Genomic DNA, 18,651 nt, shown 5'->3' on the forward strand with positions numbered 1-18,651 from the left:
TGAGCTCCCCATCTCTGATTAATGGGAATATGATTTAATTCACTTAAGAAGTTGTTTGGAGATTTTTGTACCTGCCAAAAAAGAGGCATCTACAAAAAACAGAAATGCTGCTTTTCATTTTTATTCAAGTGGATACCGTGGAAAAATTGATTTCCATCATCTTTATTCTGATGATGTCTATCTCAATATTTGCACATTGTCACCCAGACTTATCCTCTCTCTAGATGAAGTAAGTGCCCTCCCCCCATATGTTTTTCACCTCTTAGGTTCATGATAACTCCTCCAAGCAATTTCAAAGTTGACTATTATCTTATTGAACCAGGGGATGCTACAACTGATCAACCAAATACTGTCAAATTGACAGTATTTGAGCACCCAGCACATACTTGCCTAGATGATAGCCTGTCCTTGCAACTGTATCACAGTATCATCTGATAGCAAGCCAATGGTGAATGCTCTTTGCTCTCCAGCCCTACACAAACACAATTTTAGGAGCAAGTACCTCATGTTTCACACCATGACTACCTGTAAAACCTGACTTCCATATTTTACAGTTGCTTTATGCATTTAACCTAGTTTCCTTTAAACAAAAATGGAGAACAGCTCGGTCAAACAGCCAGCTCTAATTGCCCACTTGTGTGGAATGTCCAATAAACTTTCAGAGTTAATTTAAGCCTATAGCTTCAATTGCTTTTGCTTTTCAAATGACTAATAGTTCTGTCTGAAACCAAGGGATACCTAATCTCTTTTCAAAAGGGATTTAAAGTCCTAACTCTAAATTAGAACAGAGTACTAACTGCTAAGCTTGTGGATCTTGGAAAAATCAGTGTAAAAAGGTGTTTTGATTATCTAGCAGGATACTTCATTGACCTTTTCATCTTAACCACTACCTTTTCCTCAGCTTCCCTCCCTCCCTCTTATCAAGCAACAGCGAAGTCACAAAGAGCAAAAATGCAAAATCCCTTCAGGACATGTTCATCGGGAATTGTCAATATGCATGTAAAGACTTGAAGAGCAGCACACATAGAAAAGATGAACTTTTGCACCACTAAGAATCATGAACTTGCTCTGTAGATAGCTTTCATATCTACTGTTTCTCCAAAATACTAATAGAGGTTCTATTTAACAACTTATTAAGGACAGAAGCCACAAGCCTTGGAAATACTCCCTGATCATAAAAATGTCAGGTCTACTGCACATATACTCAATCAATTGAACTGTGATAAAGAACAGTTTGTGATCAGATAAATGGGTAGGTACTGTATAACAGGCCTTCAAAGACAATGAAGGCCAACTCCCTGAAAGAAGGTTGTAACATATGTAACTTTAAATGTTTAATACCCTTTAAAATGAGAAAAAGAAGCAGCAGCGCCTTATATTTGCAAACAGACAACTATCAAAAAGTGTACAAACACCAGATGAAATTGTCCAGACCCAAATGTTTCCTGCAGCGTGGGAGTTCCCATGTTTACACCAAGCTCCCTCATTCATTTCAGTGGTAGAGATATCTATGTGGATGTATATTTGCGTATATTGAGTTACCCGTGAATTAAGTGAAGATGCAGCACATGTGCATGGAAATGCCATATGTTTCTGGAAAAATACATAGGGCTCCAACTCAAAGCAGAATAAAAAGAAAGAAGGAAACTTTGTGGCAACTCGCAAAAAAAAAGTGGTTTGACAATATTTTTGTGCCTGTGGCCCTCATCAGAAGTTGAACCCCTTCAGAAAATGTTGGAAAACTTCATTCTCAGCTCTTGCTGGCCATGAAAACACATTGCTTCAGCAGGATGTACATGAGTTAGAAAGAAAGTGGACTGGTTGGTTGTAGCCAACCTTTTGGATACCAAATTTATTAGCTTTTGCAAGGAATACTTGGTAGATAAACAGAGAAGTAGGGGTGTGCCGAACAAGTCTGCATCTATTTGAACCAGCGGGTTTGACCAGTCTGATCGCAAACCTGACCAGCCTCTATAAAAGGTGGCCAGTCCACGATCGAACCGAATCGGACCTAGTTCGAGTCGAAAATCTATGGCAGCTACGATTTTGTCTGGTGTGTTTACTAGCTTTCTCCTTTACTGATTGGTTTTCGATCACTGCCTTCCAATTGGCTTGCAATCTCGTTTACTCTGGTTGGACTGTTGTCATTCAAAATCAACTGTTGTCAGGGCAACTCTGGTCCCATTGGTTGGGGACAATGGAGGGGAGAACAAAAAGGAGAAAGTTTCAAAGTTTTTTTAAAGCCAGGCAATGCCTGGCTGGCTTCACTCTGCCTCTGGATTCTGGAGGAAGAGAACTGCCTTGCTGCCTTGCTGCTTGCCTTGCTATGCAGCTGCCACCACCTTGCTTTGGGTGTCCTGCCCTACTGGGCTTTGTGCTGCCTTCTTGCTGGGCCTTAGACAGAGGCTCATTTCTGTCTCTCATTCCCCTCTTTCACAGTGCCAACTGCTTTTTGTTTGATTAAGTTACAGCACTCCAGTGACTTAACTGGCTGCTTTTTTTATTTCTGTTATTTGTTTGGGTGGGTGGCCTGCCTGATGGCTCCCATATGCTCCAGGCAGTTGAATGCCAGTGTGTGTTGCTCAGCATGATCACCTGATCTTCCTCTGGGACAGACTCCAGCTGAAGATGTTGAAAGATGATGACAGCAGATTAGTAAGCAGCCCCCACCATAGAGTGACCCACTTGGTTTTAGGTTAGAGTGCTTTCTTTTAAATAGGGCCTAGTTTGCAGAAAGGGATGTCCTCCAGGAAGGTTCAGGGTAGAGCTAGGAGCAGGGATAAAGGCAGAGGGGGGGTGATGCTGGTCTGGGGTGAGGGCGGTGAGAGGTGCCCATCACACCCTACTACCCAACCCACTCTGGAGTCCCGAGGCGCTACCCATGGGGAATAATGAGCTGGTTCGTGTCCCCATTATTCCCTATGGGGCAAACGGTTCAAACTAACAAACTGGACTGGCCAGACCAACTAGGTGGTTCTATCGAACCAGTTCATGACCTGGCAGTCTGGTTCAAATTCGAACCAAACTGAGGAAACTGGTTCCGTGCACACCCCTACAGGGAAGTTTACATTGTTCTATTTATATGTTGTTCTATTCTGGTCACACTCAATGCTTTATTTAATGTATTTATTTATACATTTATTTAGACAAATGTATAAACCACCCAATATTTTGTCTGAATGGTTCACAGTAAAACAGTACAAATTAAAATATTAAATTAATTTAAAATTTAACACATTAAAAACTGTAAGTCGACGGGTGGGTGGCAACTGCAGAGAAACCTCTCCAGATGTTGTCAATGGGCAGTGGGCCTAATGGCAAAGCAGATGTTCTTTTAAATACCCAGGGCCTAAGCTGGGTATTAGTCAAAATTTAATGGTGGACAAGTCTACTGATACTGTTATCTATGGCAGCTAAAATTAAGTGTCTGTATTCAAGGAAATATACTTCTGATAACCAGATGCCAATGACGAAGAACAAAGAATAGTTATGGACTTTTGATCTGATCTAGCAAGGTAATTCTCATGTTCCTATTTATATTTGTCTTGCTGTTAAAAAATCTCAACTAATGCAAGGGGAATCCTGGAAAAGGTCAGCAAAGGAATGAAAGATCTTACTAAAGTTCTGCAAAACCAACGATAGCCACACAAGAAGCTAACTCGATCAGCACATGCAAGAGTCTTTTAAAAGAAACTTTGAAACATTCTTCTGCAGAAGGAAAACAAACTACAATTATCCCGAGAACAGCATCAACGAGCACTTTTTAAAAAAAATATGTGTAAATGATGTGCGGTAAAGTTTGCATAACACCTAAACAAAGTGGGGCCTCAGCCCTGATTAGTCATAATTAGTACAATAATTACATGAAATAAGAGAAGGCACATTCCCCAGCTGTGTTCCAAACTGCTGGGCTGGAATTTACAGTCCTACATAACTATCACATTCATCACAAAATCTGAACGTCTTGTTACCAGTCACCCTCACTATGTCATTTTGGGGGTTCTTAAGAGTGCCTCTGAAACTTAGTTTTGCATTAGCTATTCTTCCATTAGCCTGCTTGGATTAGAAAGACTGGCTGCATTCCTGGCAGAAAGGCATTCTGGCAAAGCATTTCCCCCAAATGTGCTTTCCAGGTCCATCTGCAAAGAACTGCAGTAAGCCAGAGGAAATGCCCCTCTCTGACTGCAATAGAGCACAGGCAGAGAGAGATGCAGAACAGACCCAATTAAGGCTGAGAAGATACAAAAGAGAAAGGAATGCAAGCCCTCTTCCACGTCCGATACTCAATGTTGCACAGAACTTCTTACCTCGTTTTTATCAAAGCTAAGCAAATATATGCCAGAATGCTTGATATGCCCTTCCCAAAATCTATTCCAGTGATTGTCCAGGGGAAATAACTCTTTTCAGGAAACTTTATCTATAGAAGTATACAGGAAACCACCTGACATGACCATACCCAATATTCATATCTTATCAGCTACAAGAGGTCCTGAAGTCAGGAAATCTGAAGGAGACCATCTATCCTTCTCCACTAGCCTTCAGTCAAGGTCTCAGAGTATGTTTTTGTCCTCAAACATGGACCCACTCTTTTGCCACCTAGCCCTTTTGCCAGAGTTTTTGCCCCCAGCAACTGCCATCATGCTTTTTGCCATCTAGCCCTCTTCCAAGCTTTCACTCTGCCCGGGGTGCCCTTGCATTTGAACCAAGGTTTTCGCCTTTTTTTGCTTTTGTTGGGATCTTGCTTTTGCTCTTGTATATAGGCTCTTGTATTTGCCACCTGCAACTGCTATCACACTTTTTTGCAATACAGCACTCTGCCCAGGATGCCCTTGCATTTGCCCCTGACCATCAGATGCTGCACCCAGCCCATGCTGCCCAAGTGCAACCCAATGAGCTCACGTTATGCTTGAGCTCCTTGGAAAGAAGGATGCCCTACAGCTAGATAGAGGTAGCTATGACAAATGCCAACAAATGCCTTTTCTCTCTCTCTTTTCATTCATCCTCAAGTCTTTACCCCCTTTCCTAGAACAGCAACTTGGCAACATGCCTAACCAACCACTTTTTCATTTCTTGTACCCCTATTACCTCCCAATAAAACAACTCTTTGTTTTCACAGTCATATTTCCATTCTCTTTATTCTCCTTCCAGTGCATCCATGCTGCTGCCACAATCCCACAGGACATAGAGTATTTTCTTGCTGTTCACGGGTCTGCACCCATTTGATGTCAATTTCCCCCACTTTAAGACAAGCATAGAAATGGGCTGTGGCAGTGTCTAGCAGACCCTGGCAACAGGACTGCTATAGAAAGCATTAGGAAGCTTGTAATAGTCTTTTGGTATGCTATTACTATTAGGATGCAGAGAATTAAGAGTGTAGGCCTACCTTTCAGATCTTAATGTGAAAGTTGGCAGGAGAGAATCCTAAAATAATGAAAAGCCTCCATAACCTCGTAATTTGCGTGATTTTATTGATCACAAAGGAAAGATGGGGGGTTTTTTTGGGGGGGAATGAAAATTTAAGAAATAACTCTAACCTTAAGAGTTGGGTTTTCCCCCTCCAATTTGTTTAATTGTGTCTACAATTTTCAGCTCTCTGGGTGAGAAGAAGGAATCAGAGAAAGTCACCACCTTGATCCAGAGGGGTTTTTTTGCACATTCACCAGGAGGTCCTGTATATGCAGGATCACCCTTAGATTTCAACTAAGGCATCACATGGAGTGGCTGGCACCCCTGAAAAGAAGAGAGAAGCTTTTGTAGGTGGAGAAGCTCCAAGTGCATCTCCGAGCTAGTCTGAGGCAGAAGCCTGGAAGCAGGCCAGTCTCTCTTGACAGGGAGCATAAGCTCTGAATTTCATAGAACATGCCTTCACTTGGATATTTGAATTCCTTTACTTCAGGGTGGAAGTCAACTACTAACTGACAGAGGCCAGCTCATAAACTGGTAAGATAATTTAAGGGGAAAAAATAAACTTATCTTTGTAGTTTTTACTAAAAGCTGTGCAAGGCCTTTCTATGACTGACTTAAGTGTGGGGCTAGGAGTAGGGATGTGCACATAACTGGTTCGTAGGCCATTTATGGGAATCTGAACTGGTTTGGACGACTGGCAGTTCCACTGGTTTGAAGGCAGGGCAACTGACATTAAGGATTGGGGAGGTTGTACTTACTTCTCCCTCTGCTTTTCCCCTGCCGGTGCTCCATTTGCAAAAGGACTGTCAGAGCAGCCGTGTACCTCCCTGCTGCCCCGTTGCCTCCTCAATCTCTACATCACCAGAAGACCCGGACAGGTCTGTGCAGAAGCATGCAGACACGTCAGGTACTTCCAGCAACATAGGGACCGAGGAGGCAATGGGGCAGCAGGGAGGTACGCTGCTGCTCCGATGGTCCCTTTGCAAATGGAGTGCCAGCAGGGGGAAAGCAGAGGGAGGGATATGTACACCCTCCCCCACTCTTAAAGACAACCCCTCCTGCCTTTGAACTTGCCCCACCCGGTTCCGTGCACATCCCTAGCTAGGAGTACTACAACTTATGGAAACTTCTATTTATCCAATGGTGAATGGAGATTTCAAAACAATGGTTATGGTCAAGACATCCTTTTGTGATAGACATTATTGCATTATTAAAACCACTCCTTTCTAATGAAAATAGCAATGTTAATAGGAATTGCTGATCTTAGGCAAACACATGGAAGAAGCTGGAATTTAAACAAAAAACCCCGAAAACTCATCTGTGTATTTGGATAAATTACACATAGTATTACATTCCACGGGGACTGTACTATATAGAAAATGGGTGGCGGTTTCCAACTGAATGCTTCACTATGTCAAACCCACCCCTCTTGGAATGCTACTATGTCCAAGGAAATTATTCTAAGCAAACGAATATACTATTTTTCTATGTACAGAGGGTGTTTTTTTTAACTTTGAGTATTCAGTATGTGTGATTATTAATTTTTAAATTTCTCCAAATGTATTCTGCAGTGCTGCAGTCCCAGAGGAGTTGAATAACATATGTTCTGAATGTGTCGTTCACTTCAGAAGTTCCATATAGCCACTTGAACTACTCAGGAGAAGTGTGGTGTAAGTACATCAAATAAATAAATAAATAAATAAATAAATAAATAAATAAATAAATTCAAAGTGACAAGAACAGGATGATGCAGAAACTTCTCTTAATTCTGCAGAATTTGGAAAGCAACAGGTTCTATCAGACTGCTGAGCATTCATGATCACTGTTAAATCATAATTCATGGTTCTCATGTGCAAACCCTGTTGAAATTAATGGAAACTGTCCAAGAACAGTAGTACTCTTGTGCAACTTCCATGCATTTCAGTAGCACTCAAGCAGGAGAACTACCCACTGGACTATCTCAATTCTAATGTGACATGTGTGCTAAAACACCACATGTTCAAAGTTGAAATTTTAAAATCAGCATGAGACTTTTGCTAAATTTTGCACCAAATGGCCATTTCCAATTAAATGGCGGCTGTCTAGCTCTAATCATGCTTTGTTGCCTGCAACTAGTGGGGATCTCCATCTGAATACACAAGTTCAATAGAAACCTGCTGAGCACTGCAATTCACACATCCATGTGTGCAACCACATCAGCTGTGTGATTTCAGGCAGCACCATTGCTAGACTGAATAAAACACCTTCCCACACCTACCAGCCTTTTCGATATTGAAGAAAAGGAAGTATATTTAACTGCAATAACTAAGAAAAGCCGGATGCCATTACCCATAAGTCAACCACTTTGGTTGGTTGGCTTCTGTTTCCTAACACAGGATGTCTTGTTTTCAGTTGCCTGTATAGCTTGCACAGAAAATGCAGCAGGGAGACAAGAAAGCTTTCGCTGATTGCATGGGAAATTATCTTTCTAAACTTTCGAATTAAAATACATCCAAATCAATTAGTTATAACTGAGTCATTTCACACCGGTTGAAGTTAAACAGTAAATATTTAAAGTCATAACAATTAGGAGTGAAGCTAGCCTTTAAAAAATACAGTTCCCATGAAAGAAAGAAAAACCTGAATGAAAATGCAGTGCAGCCCCTGATTAAAAACCAACCATGCAAGATGCTGCAGATTACCAAGATTCCAATTAAACATGGCAAATGAGTGGTCGACAGGTTTCAATTCCCAAGCTTTTGATGTCAGAATAAATTCCAGAGATGAAACTAAGCAGAATATTATGCAGTAGGTAGCTCCTTCAGAGACAGGACAAGCTGGCTTAAAAAATGTGTAGGGGAAAGAGAAATCTTTCTCAAATGTCAAGTACTACATTTATAGACTAGCAAACACACATTGCCTCTTATTCTGTCATTAACTACAGGCCAGTGAGAATTACCGGAGGCAGCTGAAATGCTGCTACTGAGAAGTTTAGGTAGTGACAGCAGAAGACCAATTTTTCGGTAGTATGGGATCATTTTGAAAAAGTCCAAGTGGGTTTTGGACTTTTGGTGAAAAAGTCCAAATGGTTTCCTTCCTCCAGATAAAGAATCTATCCTTCAAAAGGAAGACTCCTTTATCCATGGCAAGGAACTTTGGACACACTACCAAACATTATCCACTGTCTGCAGAGAACAAGCTCAGATTTTATACTTACAGGAGGCAACATGCTGGTCTTGCCCCAATCCTAACTTTCCCTGTTGGGTATAATTAGTTATCTCCCTCTCTCTCTCCCTCTCCCTCTCCCTCTCCCTCTCCCTCTCTCTCTCTCTCTCTCTCTCTCTCTCTCTCTCTATATATATATATATATAGAGAGAGAGAGAGAGAGAGAGAGAGAGAGAGACTACAGGTGCACTTAGTTCAATAAATGGGTGATACCAACTCACAGCAGCTTTCCCAGGTTTGAGATCAGGATCTTTCCTTGCCTGGTCTGGAGATACCAGAGAGTTTTTCAAACAGGGATTTGAAAGCCCTCTAGCTCGCAACTCCTCTTGAATAGAAAGCTTGCATTCACATATCTGGCAGATTTCCCCTGAAGTCCCTGCAAGCTTTCAGGGAGCACATCACACACAATTTGGGTTTTTCATTGTGAGTTAGTGTGCAGCCCGATTTATATCCAGGGTAAAAAAAAAAAAAAATCAAGTTTGCATCAAGTTTTTTGAGACAACTTCAAGTTCACAGTAAAGCCTCGCAGAAAGCTCATAGCAAAGCCGGCCATGTGAAGGGATGGCACTTGGGATCTACTGGATACAAACACAGGCCACATTCAGATATCACAGGAACTGGCTTAGAACTGCATTTTGCAGTTAACATTCTAAACTGGGGATTGCATCGCAGACAACCCCCCATTCCCCATTTGGGAAACTCCAGAGGCAGGTTAAAGTTTCCCCACCCACTTTCTGGTCCTCTGAGCTTGGTTCCGCCCACTTGTTCCGCACCACATGCTGGTGCCAGGCTGTGGACTTGGCTTCACAACTCCAGGAAATCACTCACAAGGTGGTGGTGGGGGGTCTCTACAGATCCAGCGTGTCCAGCACAAACCTACCAATGCCGTTGCTGCAAGGATCGTGCAGACTTCAAGCAGTGCTCCCTGGTAGTGCTGCTGGCCCTTTAATTATAAGAGCAGCAGGGCCTGCTGTGCCTTTTGGCAGGCAGAGGAAGTAGGAAATGTGCAGAGAGGGGCGTGGCAAGCTGTCGATGCAGCCGCACTTCTCGTTGAATGCTCCGCGATACCTCTGGGCACAGGTAGGTTCAATGTCTCATAAGCCAAGACTACAGAAGCCCTAAGGAGTTGATACTGCTCCAAGTTGACCTCTTACTGGTCTCATAACCTGTAACCACAGTTATAGCGGTGGATGCATGCAGACAACACGGTAGCCTCTTCTAACAGGGCTTTAGAGCCATGAAACTGAGGAGTAATCCCAGCTCTAAATTCCAGTTTGGTAAGTAAATGGAGCCCTGTGGTTTGGTTGCGAGCCTGTGGTTACATGCATTCAGACATCACACGAAACTAGAGTTACAGGTTTGTCGGTAACCTGCAACTCCGGTTTTGTGCAATGTCTGAATGCAGCCATATACTCTAATACTGAGCTATGACACATCCTAACAGAAAACACCAGGGACTGAAGTTGGGATCTACTGCATGCAAACTTATTTTCTACCACTTAGCTATGGCAGATTACTGGAGTACTAACAGGACGGCAAGATGCCACCCTCTGCTGCAATTGCAGAAGCTCTTCAAGACCAATCAGAACCGTGCAAGGATCACCTCTCCGCACAGTTCTTGGAAAGCCAAGCACAAGGAGCGGAGGCAGCTGGCAACCTTCCCCCGATTCCGGTGCCTTTTCCAAAGCTTGCAAGGGCCCATTCTGAAAAAGGATAGCCCCCACCAAGGACATAGGGCAAGGCAGCAGTCAGCATTTCACCTTAGGCATAGCAATATTTTGGGCCACCCTTTCATTCTAAGCATCTATCAAAATATAGTGAGGCCTGGATGATCCATATGAGGCTTATGTGGATGAATCTAGCTGTATGGGTCGATCGCCCTTGTTGAAATGGCTTAAGTATTTCTAAAGCCTCCCAACCAAGGCACTTAATGCATTTCACATATGACATTCTCTTACATAGATATTGCTTCTATACTGGAAAAAAGCTTTATAAAATGTATTAAGAACAAGTACATGTCGATTTTGTTCAGCTTATACAAGTGGGAAACTGCCTGGAAATCAATTTATTTTCTAACAGTAGGAAATAAAAAGGTCAAATCATAAGAAATAGAAAGTGTACTTGTGTATTGATGCTGAACTAAGATGCTAACTAAATCTTTAAATAAACTGAAATGTTCTCGATTTTCCAATTGGTTTTTATTTTTTTAGATATGTGTATTTGGGTCAAAGACATCACGATAGCTCATGAGTACATGCATAAAACAAGGTGGTCTTGTGCTTCATAATAAAAAAGATTTTCTCCAGAACCCAAAGCTTGGACAACAACAAACATTCCCTCTGGAATGTGCAATATTCATAAGGCAGATCCATTGTGCTTGGGCCTACCCAAGGTTGGTTGGCTGTTTTTTTGGCACTGGCTTGGGTGACTAAAGTTTTCTCTCCCTCAGTTTTGTGTTACTTGTGTTTTATGTCGGAACAACGTTCAAAGCAGCCCATTAAATGATCAAGTTTTGTCCAGAATACTATTTTTGTTTTTATTCTTTGTGTGTAATTTTAATATTAATGCTTAAAAAAATTAGTTTTATGTTTATATGATTGACTACAATAACTATAAATAGACAGTTTCTATTTACAATATTAACCAATATGTCACATTATGGAATAACTCTGAATGAATTATTCTTTTCATTTTAATATCACTTCTGAACTTTCTTTTTTTTGCCACTGTGTCCATGTTGTGGTAGGTCGCGAACATCACAACACTTCCAGCTGATGAGGATTTCAGCCAACAAGCTGCTATCCTGCCTCCATAACTGCATGGACGCTCTCTCTCTCTCCCCAACCCCCACTCATATTTGAGCATCGCTTGAATTATTGTGCTTTAGTATGTTGCCAAGTTCACTACTATTTGTTGTTCTATTCAGCATATGTATTATAGTCTGAAATTAGTTTAATGATAAATCAGAGTCACTTTTGAATGAGGAACTTTCATAATCCACATTTGGGTTGATTGTACAACAGTTTGGATATCCCTCTTACTGCCTTTTTTGTGGAGCCAACAACAACCTGCGCAATCTGCTATCGGAAACTCCCATGACTTTGTGGGAGCAGGAAGTCATGATTTAGGCATTCCTGTACACTTCTTTCAAGTGTACAAGCCAAAGTATAAAGAAGCAATGCTTGCCACATTACTTTTCGCTCTATGGCGTCTGCCCTTACTGTCAAAAGACTGGAGTAATAGATGTAGTCATTACTTCTCAACTTTATTCCTGGTTTAAAGCTAGTATCAATGACGGTACAGACCAGCTAATCACTGGCCAAACATTTTAAAAACAAGGATGTGATGGTTTGTCACTGGCACCATTTGGGAAGGAGTGGGAGGCCAAGGCTGTCTCCCACTCCCAGAGGGCAGCAAACCGCCCTCCATGGGCCCCTCATACCTAGGTGGTCCTGAGAGTGTCACTGTGTCACCTGCACATGAGGCTATAGACAGAAAGATGGTTTGTAGAATCAGCAGCCATCTCTAGCTCTCAGCAGCTCCCCAATGATGCTGAGCCGATGCCAGCCCTGGCAGGGGCAGTTGGACCTTCCTGTGTGTTACGGCCATGTGGTTATTAGTTTTGAGCACCAATGTCTGCGGCTAGCTCATTAGTTGTACACTCCAACTAACTTTTGCTGAAAACATATGTGCATTTATCTGGAAGCAAATCCCATGGAACTTGGGGAAACACACATTCATGTGAGTACACACAGGACTAGCCTGCACTTTGCCTTATCTATTAGCTATTCACACCAAAGATCATTTCCCCAGAGGGCGGGGATAGGGAGATGACTCCTGTGTAAGGGAGACACCCAAAAGGATGTGTCTGCTTCAGGGAAAAGAAAACCATGAGAACCATGATTTACTTGCTAATATAAGTCTCCAAAAGTGCCACACACACACACTCGCCAAATCTATGCAGGGTTCAAAGCACATCTGATACACGTTTGCATTGATACATGTGTCATCTGTATATATATCTAGTTTCCCTTATACTATTAACCCTTACAGTGACATTCAATAACCTACTTTTTGCATTCAGTCGAAAGAACAATGAAATCAACACAACTGATTTCAAAAGATTTCAGATCTGGTCAAACAAGCAAGGAACAGCAGATTGTTACAATCTGCTCAGAATTCATTGGAAAATGAGTGAGCTTTCAGAATATTCTATTTTCTCTCTCATGTTAAGTGCAAGACAAAACATGGCAAAATTCTCAGTAACAGTATTTAACTAGTGGAAAAATATATGCAGTGCTGGGAAATACATTGCAATGCAGTCCTTAATACTAAACTAAATAAGAAGCCCAATTTTTAAAATAAGACATTCTGATGGCATATTCTGTGAAAGTGAAGAGAGAGAAAAGTAATTGACTTTTCTTCTTTAAGTAAAATCACATACTATTATGGTGTGCTCCTAAACAGAAGTGTTATGTCAAAGACATAAAAGAGAGCAAGCCCTCATTATTGGCATCTCTAGCAAATGGCTATCATCCAGGGAGTGAATATTTCAAGTGTAGCTTCTAGCAACTGTTAACCTTTTGTAGAATTTCTTTATTCTACCTTTTAAAATTGTTTTTAAGCTGACCATGGGTTGTAAATAAAATATCTATCTATCTATCTATCTAGTGTAGCTAGCTAGAGACTTACCATTGTCTGCTATGAAGCAGTGGATGAATTTAGGTTTGTTTTGGTCTACCATAGCAGATAATGGTATACAGCTGCACAAGCACACACATTCCTTTGGATCAGAGCCTTGTTTGGCATTTTCCCCCTTGCTCTAATAAGCAGATGTAAGTTAAGAAATGTACACTATGTTGAAAATCATGTGCATGCAACTGGGAAAGAGACAACAACTTAGAGGGAAAGTTTAAATTCCTATTTGCTTTTGGCAGATGCTGAACATATTCAAACCCTGCAAAAAACAACAACAGAGTGATAGAAGCATGACCAAAAACAAGGGGGGGGGGAAATTATCCCTCTCTGTTTTGTTTAGGAACCAACAATTTAACAGGCTTTACCAGCCTATACTTTTAGCTTTATTTATAATAGTCTCAGCAATGTTGTTTAAACAAACTTGATGATTCTTTTTATTGGCATGGTTATTTTCTATCCTCATAAACCTTGTGAGTTAAAATATTACAAGCATAATACAATCAAAAGTTAAGCACACTCAAGTCCCATGGATTTCCATTATACAGTTATGCATATGCTGTGCTACATCCCACTGAAGTCAATGGGATTTTGAAGTGCTTAACTTTTGTTGCCCTGTCAACGTGAGGTGTTTTGTTATCTTTTTTTCCCCAACTGACCTCTAACAAGTCTACTTCATGTGGACTCACTAGTGTAAATCGAATGTGTGGGTGTTGTGTTTGCCCCTACCATTTTCCATATGCTCTGCCTCACCAACACTGCCATCCGGCGTAGTCCTTTCGTAGTTGTCCTCTGGGAGTGGAAGGGCACCCAGCCTCGGCCCTGAAGAACTCTTACTGCTTGGTGTTTCTGACTCCTCCAGACCGCTGTCATAGCAACTCTGCAATGACCCTTGATGTGGGTCCTGAGGCTGACTCACAACTGAAAACGTCACTCTACGGAATGGCTGCAAAAGAAAAGATTCTGAATGTCACTTGAAAGGCAGGGTCTTTGAGAAAGCCATTCTTAACAAAAACATCACGCAAAATACAGTTGAGCCCCCATTATCTAGATAATGCTTAAACAACTCTACTAGTCTAAACTTGAAGGATGATCCTGTGAATTGTCAATGTAACTACAAGTGTAAGTGTAGACAGCCTTTATCTGAATTTCTGGTGGTCTATGTGCTTTGTATATTTGCATGGGCAGATAAAAGCAGTTGTGCACTATATACACTAACATTTTCAAGGTATGGAATAGATCAGCTCTTTTGAAAGGTGAACCTTTCAGGGGAGATGTCAGACTGGTTCACACTTACATGTATATCACTTGATTGTTAGTTAACCATTGTACTACACACCTGATATCTAGTAGATGGGTGTATAAAGTGTGTCTAATGAAAAACATTGCATTAGAGATGATGTGAAGGGATAATACAATTCTACCTGTCATGTGAGAGGCACATTCCTACATGCAAGTAATCACTTGATGCTTGTAAAACTATCCCATGAATATTGTCAAGAGGGCCACAAGTTCCTCAGACGTTATGTTCTACACTGGGATGCTTACTCTCATGTCATCACATTGCAAATTCTGCATCTCTTTTCCACATAATTGGTTGATGTTGTCAGGAATGGGAAACACACTCTCTCTCTCTCTCTCTTCCCCCCCCCCTTTTCAAATATTTATGAGGGCGAGAATCAGAGCCATGCAGATGTCATTTTTGGAGCTGGTTAACATCTCTATCGTGATGTCCCATGCGTCTTACAAGAGTGAGGAAGCCGAACCATCCCTTTTTGTTATTAGGCTTTATTCCCTAACTTTTATAGTGACTGTGTGGTCAAATTGTGAGGGAGGGGTTTCTCTTTTCAAAGATCTAGCTTCCCTGTGGCCCCCTTCCTATAGGACTAAGAAGAATGTTTCAAGCCAAAGCAAGTTGCTCCCTACATCCAGTTTACTATTACTCTAAGAGAAGGACAGAACTGAATGCTGCTTGGTGAATAACCAGGATTTGCTTGAATTATACATGGAGAGATTCAAAGGACTTCTCTCATGTTCACTGTGGGTGAAATAATGAAACTGGTTTTGACACACATCCTCTGCCCTTATAGCAAATACACCAAAATACAGTAAGTGTTGTTAAATCCCTTTCCATCACACTTTAGAACTCTACGTCCGTCTTCACCCACAGGGTCATGACCCTCAGCAGGTATATATAGAACTTGAAGATGGCCTTTATTTTAATAAGTTTGTTGTACAGTTGTTTTGAATGACACTGGATGAAGACTGCCACTGAAGATTTCAGCAGGAAACCTTTATGCTGTCTGGCATAAAGCTCTTCCAAGGAAAGACTGACATGATATAAGATTTTATAGAAACCATAAATGTTACAGTATACTGTGGCTGCCAGTAACACTAACACACACATGGGCATTTTAAAAATCAATGTTTGTGGTTTTGAAAGCCAGACCACATAAGCGGGATAAGTGAGAAAAAAGAAAATGGTTCCGTCTCTCCACTCCTTGCCATAAAATTTAATGCCAGGAGATTGGGTGTTTTGCCAGCTGACTTAATAAAGCCTTCAAACTACTGCCGCCACAGCTGACACCACAAGCTTCCACTGGGACTCTACATCCATTGATTATTATTATGGATGTGTGTTCATTCAAAATGTCAAAACAGCCCTGAAGTAGTAACTGCCACTATAAACTATGCATTCATTGAATTCTGACATCTGTGCATACAGAAGTGAGGGGTGGGGGGAAGAGGTCCTGTCAATCAAATGCCTCAACATTTAGTGGACACTGAAAAAATGCTCAAGGAACGTTCATGTATAATTTTTGGCTACTTTCATCACTAACGGTAGACATCATATACACAGTGGTATACAGTGCAAAACATGCAGCTCACAGATCTTAGCCATGAAGGTGGTTGTCATCCAGAAGTTACATTTTGTCATTTCACAGTCAGTGGGTGTTCTGTCCAAGAGCCATGATATCACGGCTCATGTGTTACACTACTCGTATGAGTAGATAACTCACAGAAGTGAAAAAGAACTGGTAGAAATGCAGATTATGAACTAGCAGTAAATGGGCCTCTAGGAGAAAGTTCTGATATTCCACCCCCCAGCAGACACACCCCTAATATCTATATCTTCTTAATTTATACACACACACTTATTTATTTACTTACTTGCTCACTGATTGATTGATTGATTGATTGATTGATTGGACCAAGAATCAACCTATTCTGGCATAGTTTTCAACAACAGCCAGTCAGAAGCCACTGGAATCCCATAACCAGGGCATGAAAATGATATTTTCCTACAATAGTCTAATACTCAAAAGAATAGGACTTCTGCAAGTGGGAGCCAGCATGGTGTAGTGGTTAGAGTGCTGGACTAGGACCAGGGAGACCCGAGTTCAAATCCCCATTCAGCCATGAAACTAGCTGGGTGACTCTGGGCCAGTCACTTCGCTCTCAGCCTAACCTACTGCACAGGGTTGTTGCGAAAGAGAAACTCAAGTATGTAGTACACTGCTGAGGGCTCCTTGGAGGAAGAGCGGGATATAAATGTAATCACCATCATCATCATCATCCCCCAGTGAGGCACTACCTTGGCGTGGTTGTGGGGCTTGCGTGCTCTGCGGAAGGTGAGAGCTATGCCAGAAGTCCAACCATACTGGACCTCAACACCATGGGGCCACAGAAATTGCCATCAGCCAATTACAAAAAGCAGCTTTACTGGGAACAGCCTATATTCTGCGACGATATCTATAACCATTGACAATAAAATTCTGGCATCCCAGGTCCTTGGGAAGGACTTGATGTCTGGATAAAATAAACCAGTCAATAACACCTGTCTGACTGTGTAAACAAGAGATAATAATACAAGTGTTATTTGGTCATCATGACCAACAGGTGTCAACGGACCTTTTATCCATGAATATGTCTTCATTTTCTAAACTTATATGCAGAGTACAGATTTGTTTTGCCTCAATTGAAACTGAAGGCACACTTCACTCTACACTGGGGGGAAAAATACTAAGGGCAGTATTTAGACTGAGTTAGTCATGACTAAGTCCCACCATAATAAATGGGACTTAGTCATGACTAACTCAGTCTAAATACTTCCCTTAGTATTTTTTCCCCCAGTGTAGAGTGAAGTGTGCTTTCAGTTTCAACTGAGGCAAAACAAATCTGTACTCTGCAGTACAGATTTAAACTTAGTCTGGAACCCACCCAGTATTTCTATCCGTTCCCAGAACAAATGGCCAAGCCTTAGAACTGTAGGATTACCCAAATAATGGTGCCTTCAAGTGTCCCACCTTTGCTCACTCAGTTGGGGCCATGGTTTCTGAGTAATGGTGATACTTCAGGGCTTCCCCACACTCTAGGGATGTGCACAGAACCGTTCAGTGCTCCATTCTAGGAGCGCTGAACCAGTTCCGGCAAATGGTGTTTGAACAGTTTGGAGGGGGCAAATGGCCAATGTGTGCGTCCCGTGCGCAGGTGCATCTGTCATTTGCATAGCGACGCTGATCCCAGCTGCAAGGAGGCACACTGCAGCCCTGCGTGCCCAGTTTTTGGAAGAGCACTGGTGGGGAGAGAGCGGTGGGGTGGGGGCTGGCAGGAAGGCAGAGCCTTCCCTGCCCAGGGGTGTAGCAAGGTTGTGTCAGCAATCTGGCCACCTGGTAGGGAAGTCTAGGATCATAGTTCACAAAAGACCAAACTGGGTAGCAGAAGCAAAACACGGCTCGGAAATATTTCTCTCTCTCTGGCTCAGGCTGAAAGCTGTCGACACTAAGGATGACATACGTTGCCTTCCAGTGGCTAACTGCAAGCTGTAGACGTGCTTTATAGTTCAATCTGATAACTCTCAGCTGGCAGGGATTCAAGGCTTATCGGCCCTCTGCAAGAGGCGCTTACTTCTCCTGATTGATTCTAGCTGTGTCTGCCGTCGCTGCTGTGGAGTCAATGGTCAGTCCCTGTCTCTGCTGCCTCAGACTGCTGTGCCTGCTCTGAGACATCAACCAGACCTGCCTCAGGCGTCTCTTGGGAACCAACAGCCGGGCTCTGCCCCTCAGGCACCCCTGCATCAGCTGAAGGGCTGTCAGCATCCCCTTCCTCCTTGCTATCTGAGAGCAAGGGCGTGACAGGTTGGAGTGGGCCCAGAGACAAGATTAACAAAACACACACACACACACACACACACACACACCCCTATGTGCCACAATAGAACATCTTCATAAATTATTTTTTAAAAGGTTTTGTAAATTGTGGATGATGCAAGTCATTTAATGGTGCTAGAGAAAGACATGCTGTTCTGGTAGCTCCAGGTCTCAACACTCACATCAATTTCGGAGG

The 18,651-nt window shown here is 42.1% G+C and overlaps 1 protein-coding gene across 11 annotated transcripts in view; it reads right to left on the minus strand.

Moving 5' to 3' along the window:
* The window catches only part of PCDH7 (protocadherin 7), a 557,215-nt gene that overhangs the window by 294,825 nt on the left and 243,739 nt on the right, over nucleotides 1-18,651 (minus strand). For 6 of the 11 annotated variants that reach the window (XR_008307989.1, XM_053253006.1, XM_053253007.1 and 3 more), the window contains one exon: nucleotides 14,035-14,251. The exons of 1 other annotated variant lie outside the window; for it this stretch is intronic. Coding sequence is in view for 9 of the 10 variants with exons in the window: in XM_053253006.1 (XP_053108981.1) it covers nucleotides 14,035-14,251 (217 nt within the window). In the remaining variant the exon portion in view is untranslated. The remainder of the gene's footprint in view (nucleotides 1-14,034; nucleotides 14,252-18,651) is intronic. 4 more of the 11 variants (XM_053253013.1, XM_053253014.1, XM_053253009.1 and 1 more) reach the window with 2 other exon arrangements.

This window comes from Hemicordylus capensis, chromosome 5 (genome assembly GCF_027244095.1).
Source record: "Hemicordylus capensis ecotype Gifberg chromosome 5, rHemCap1.1.pri, whole genome shotgun sequence".
In the NCBI taxonomy this organism is placed as follows: domain Eukaryota; kingdom Metazoa; phylum Chordata; class Lepidosauria; order Squamata; family Cordylidae; genus Hemicordylus; species Hemicordylus capensis.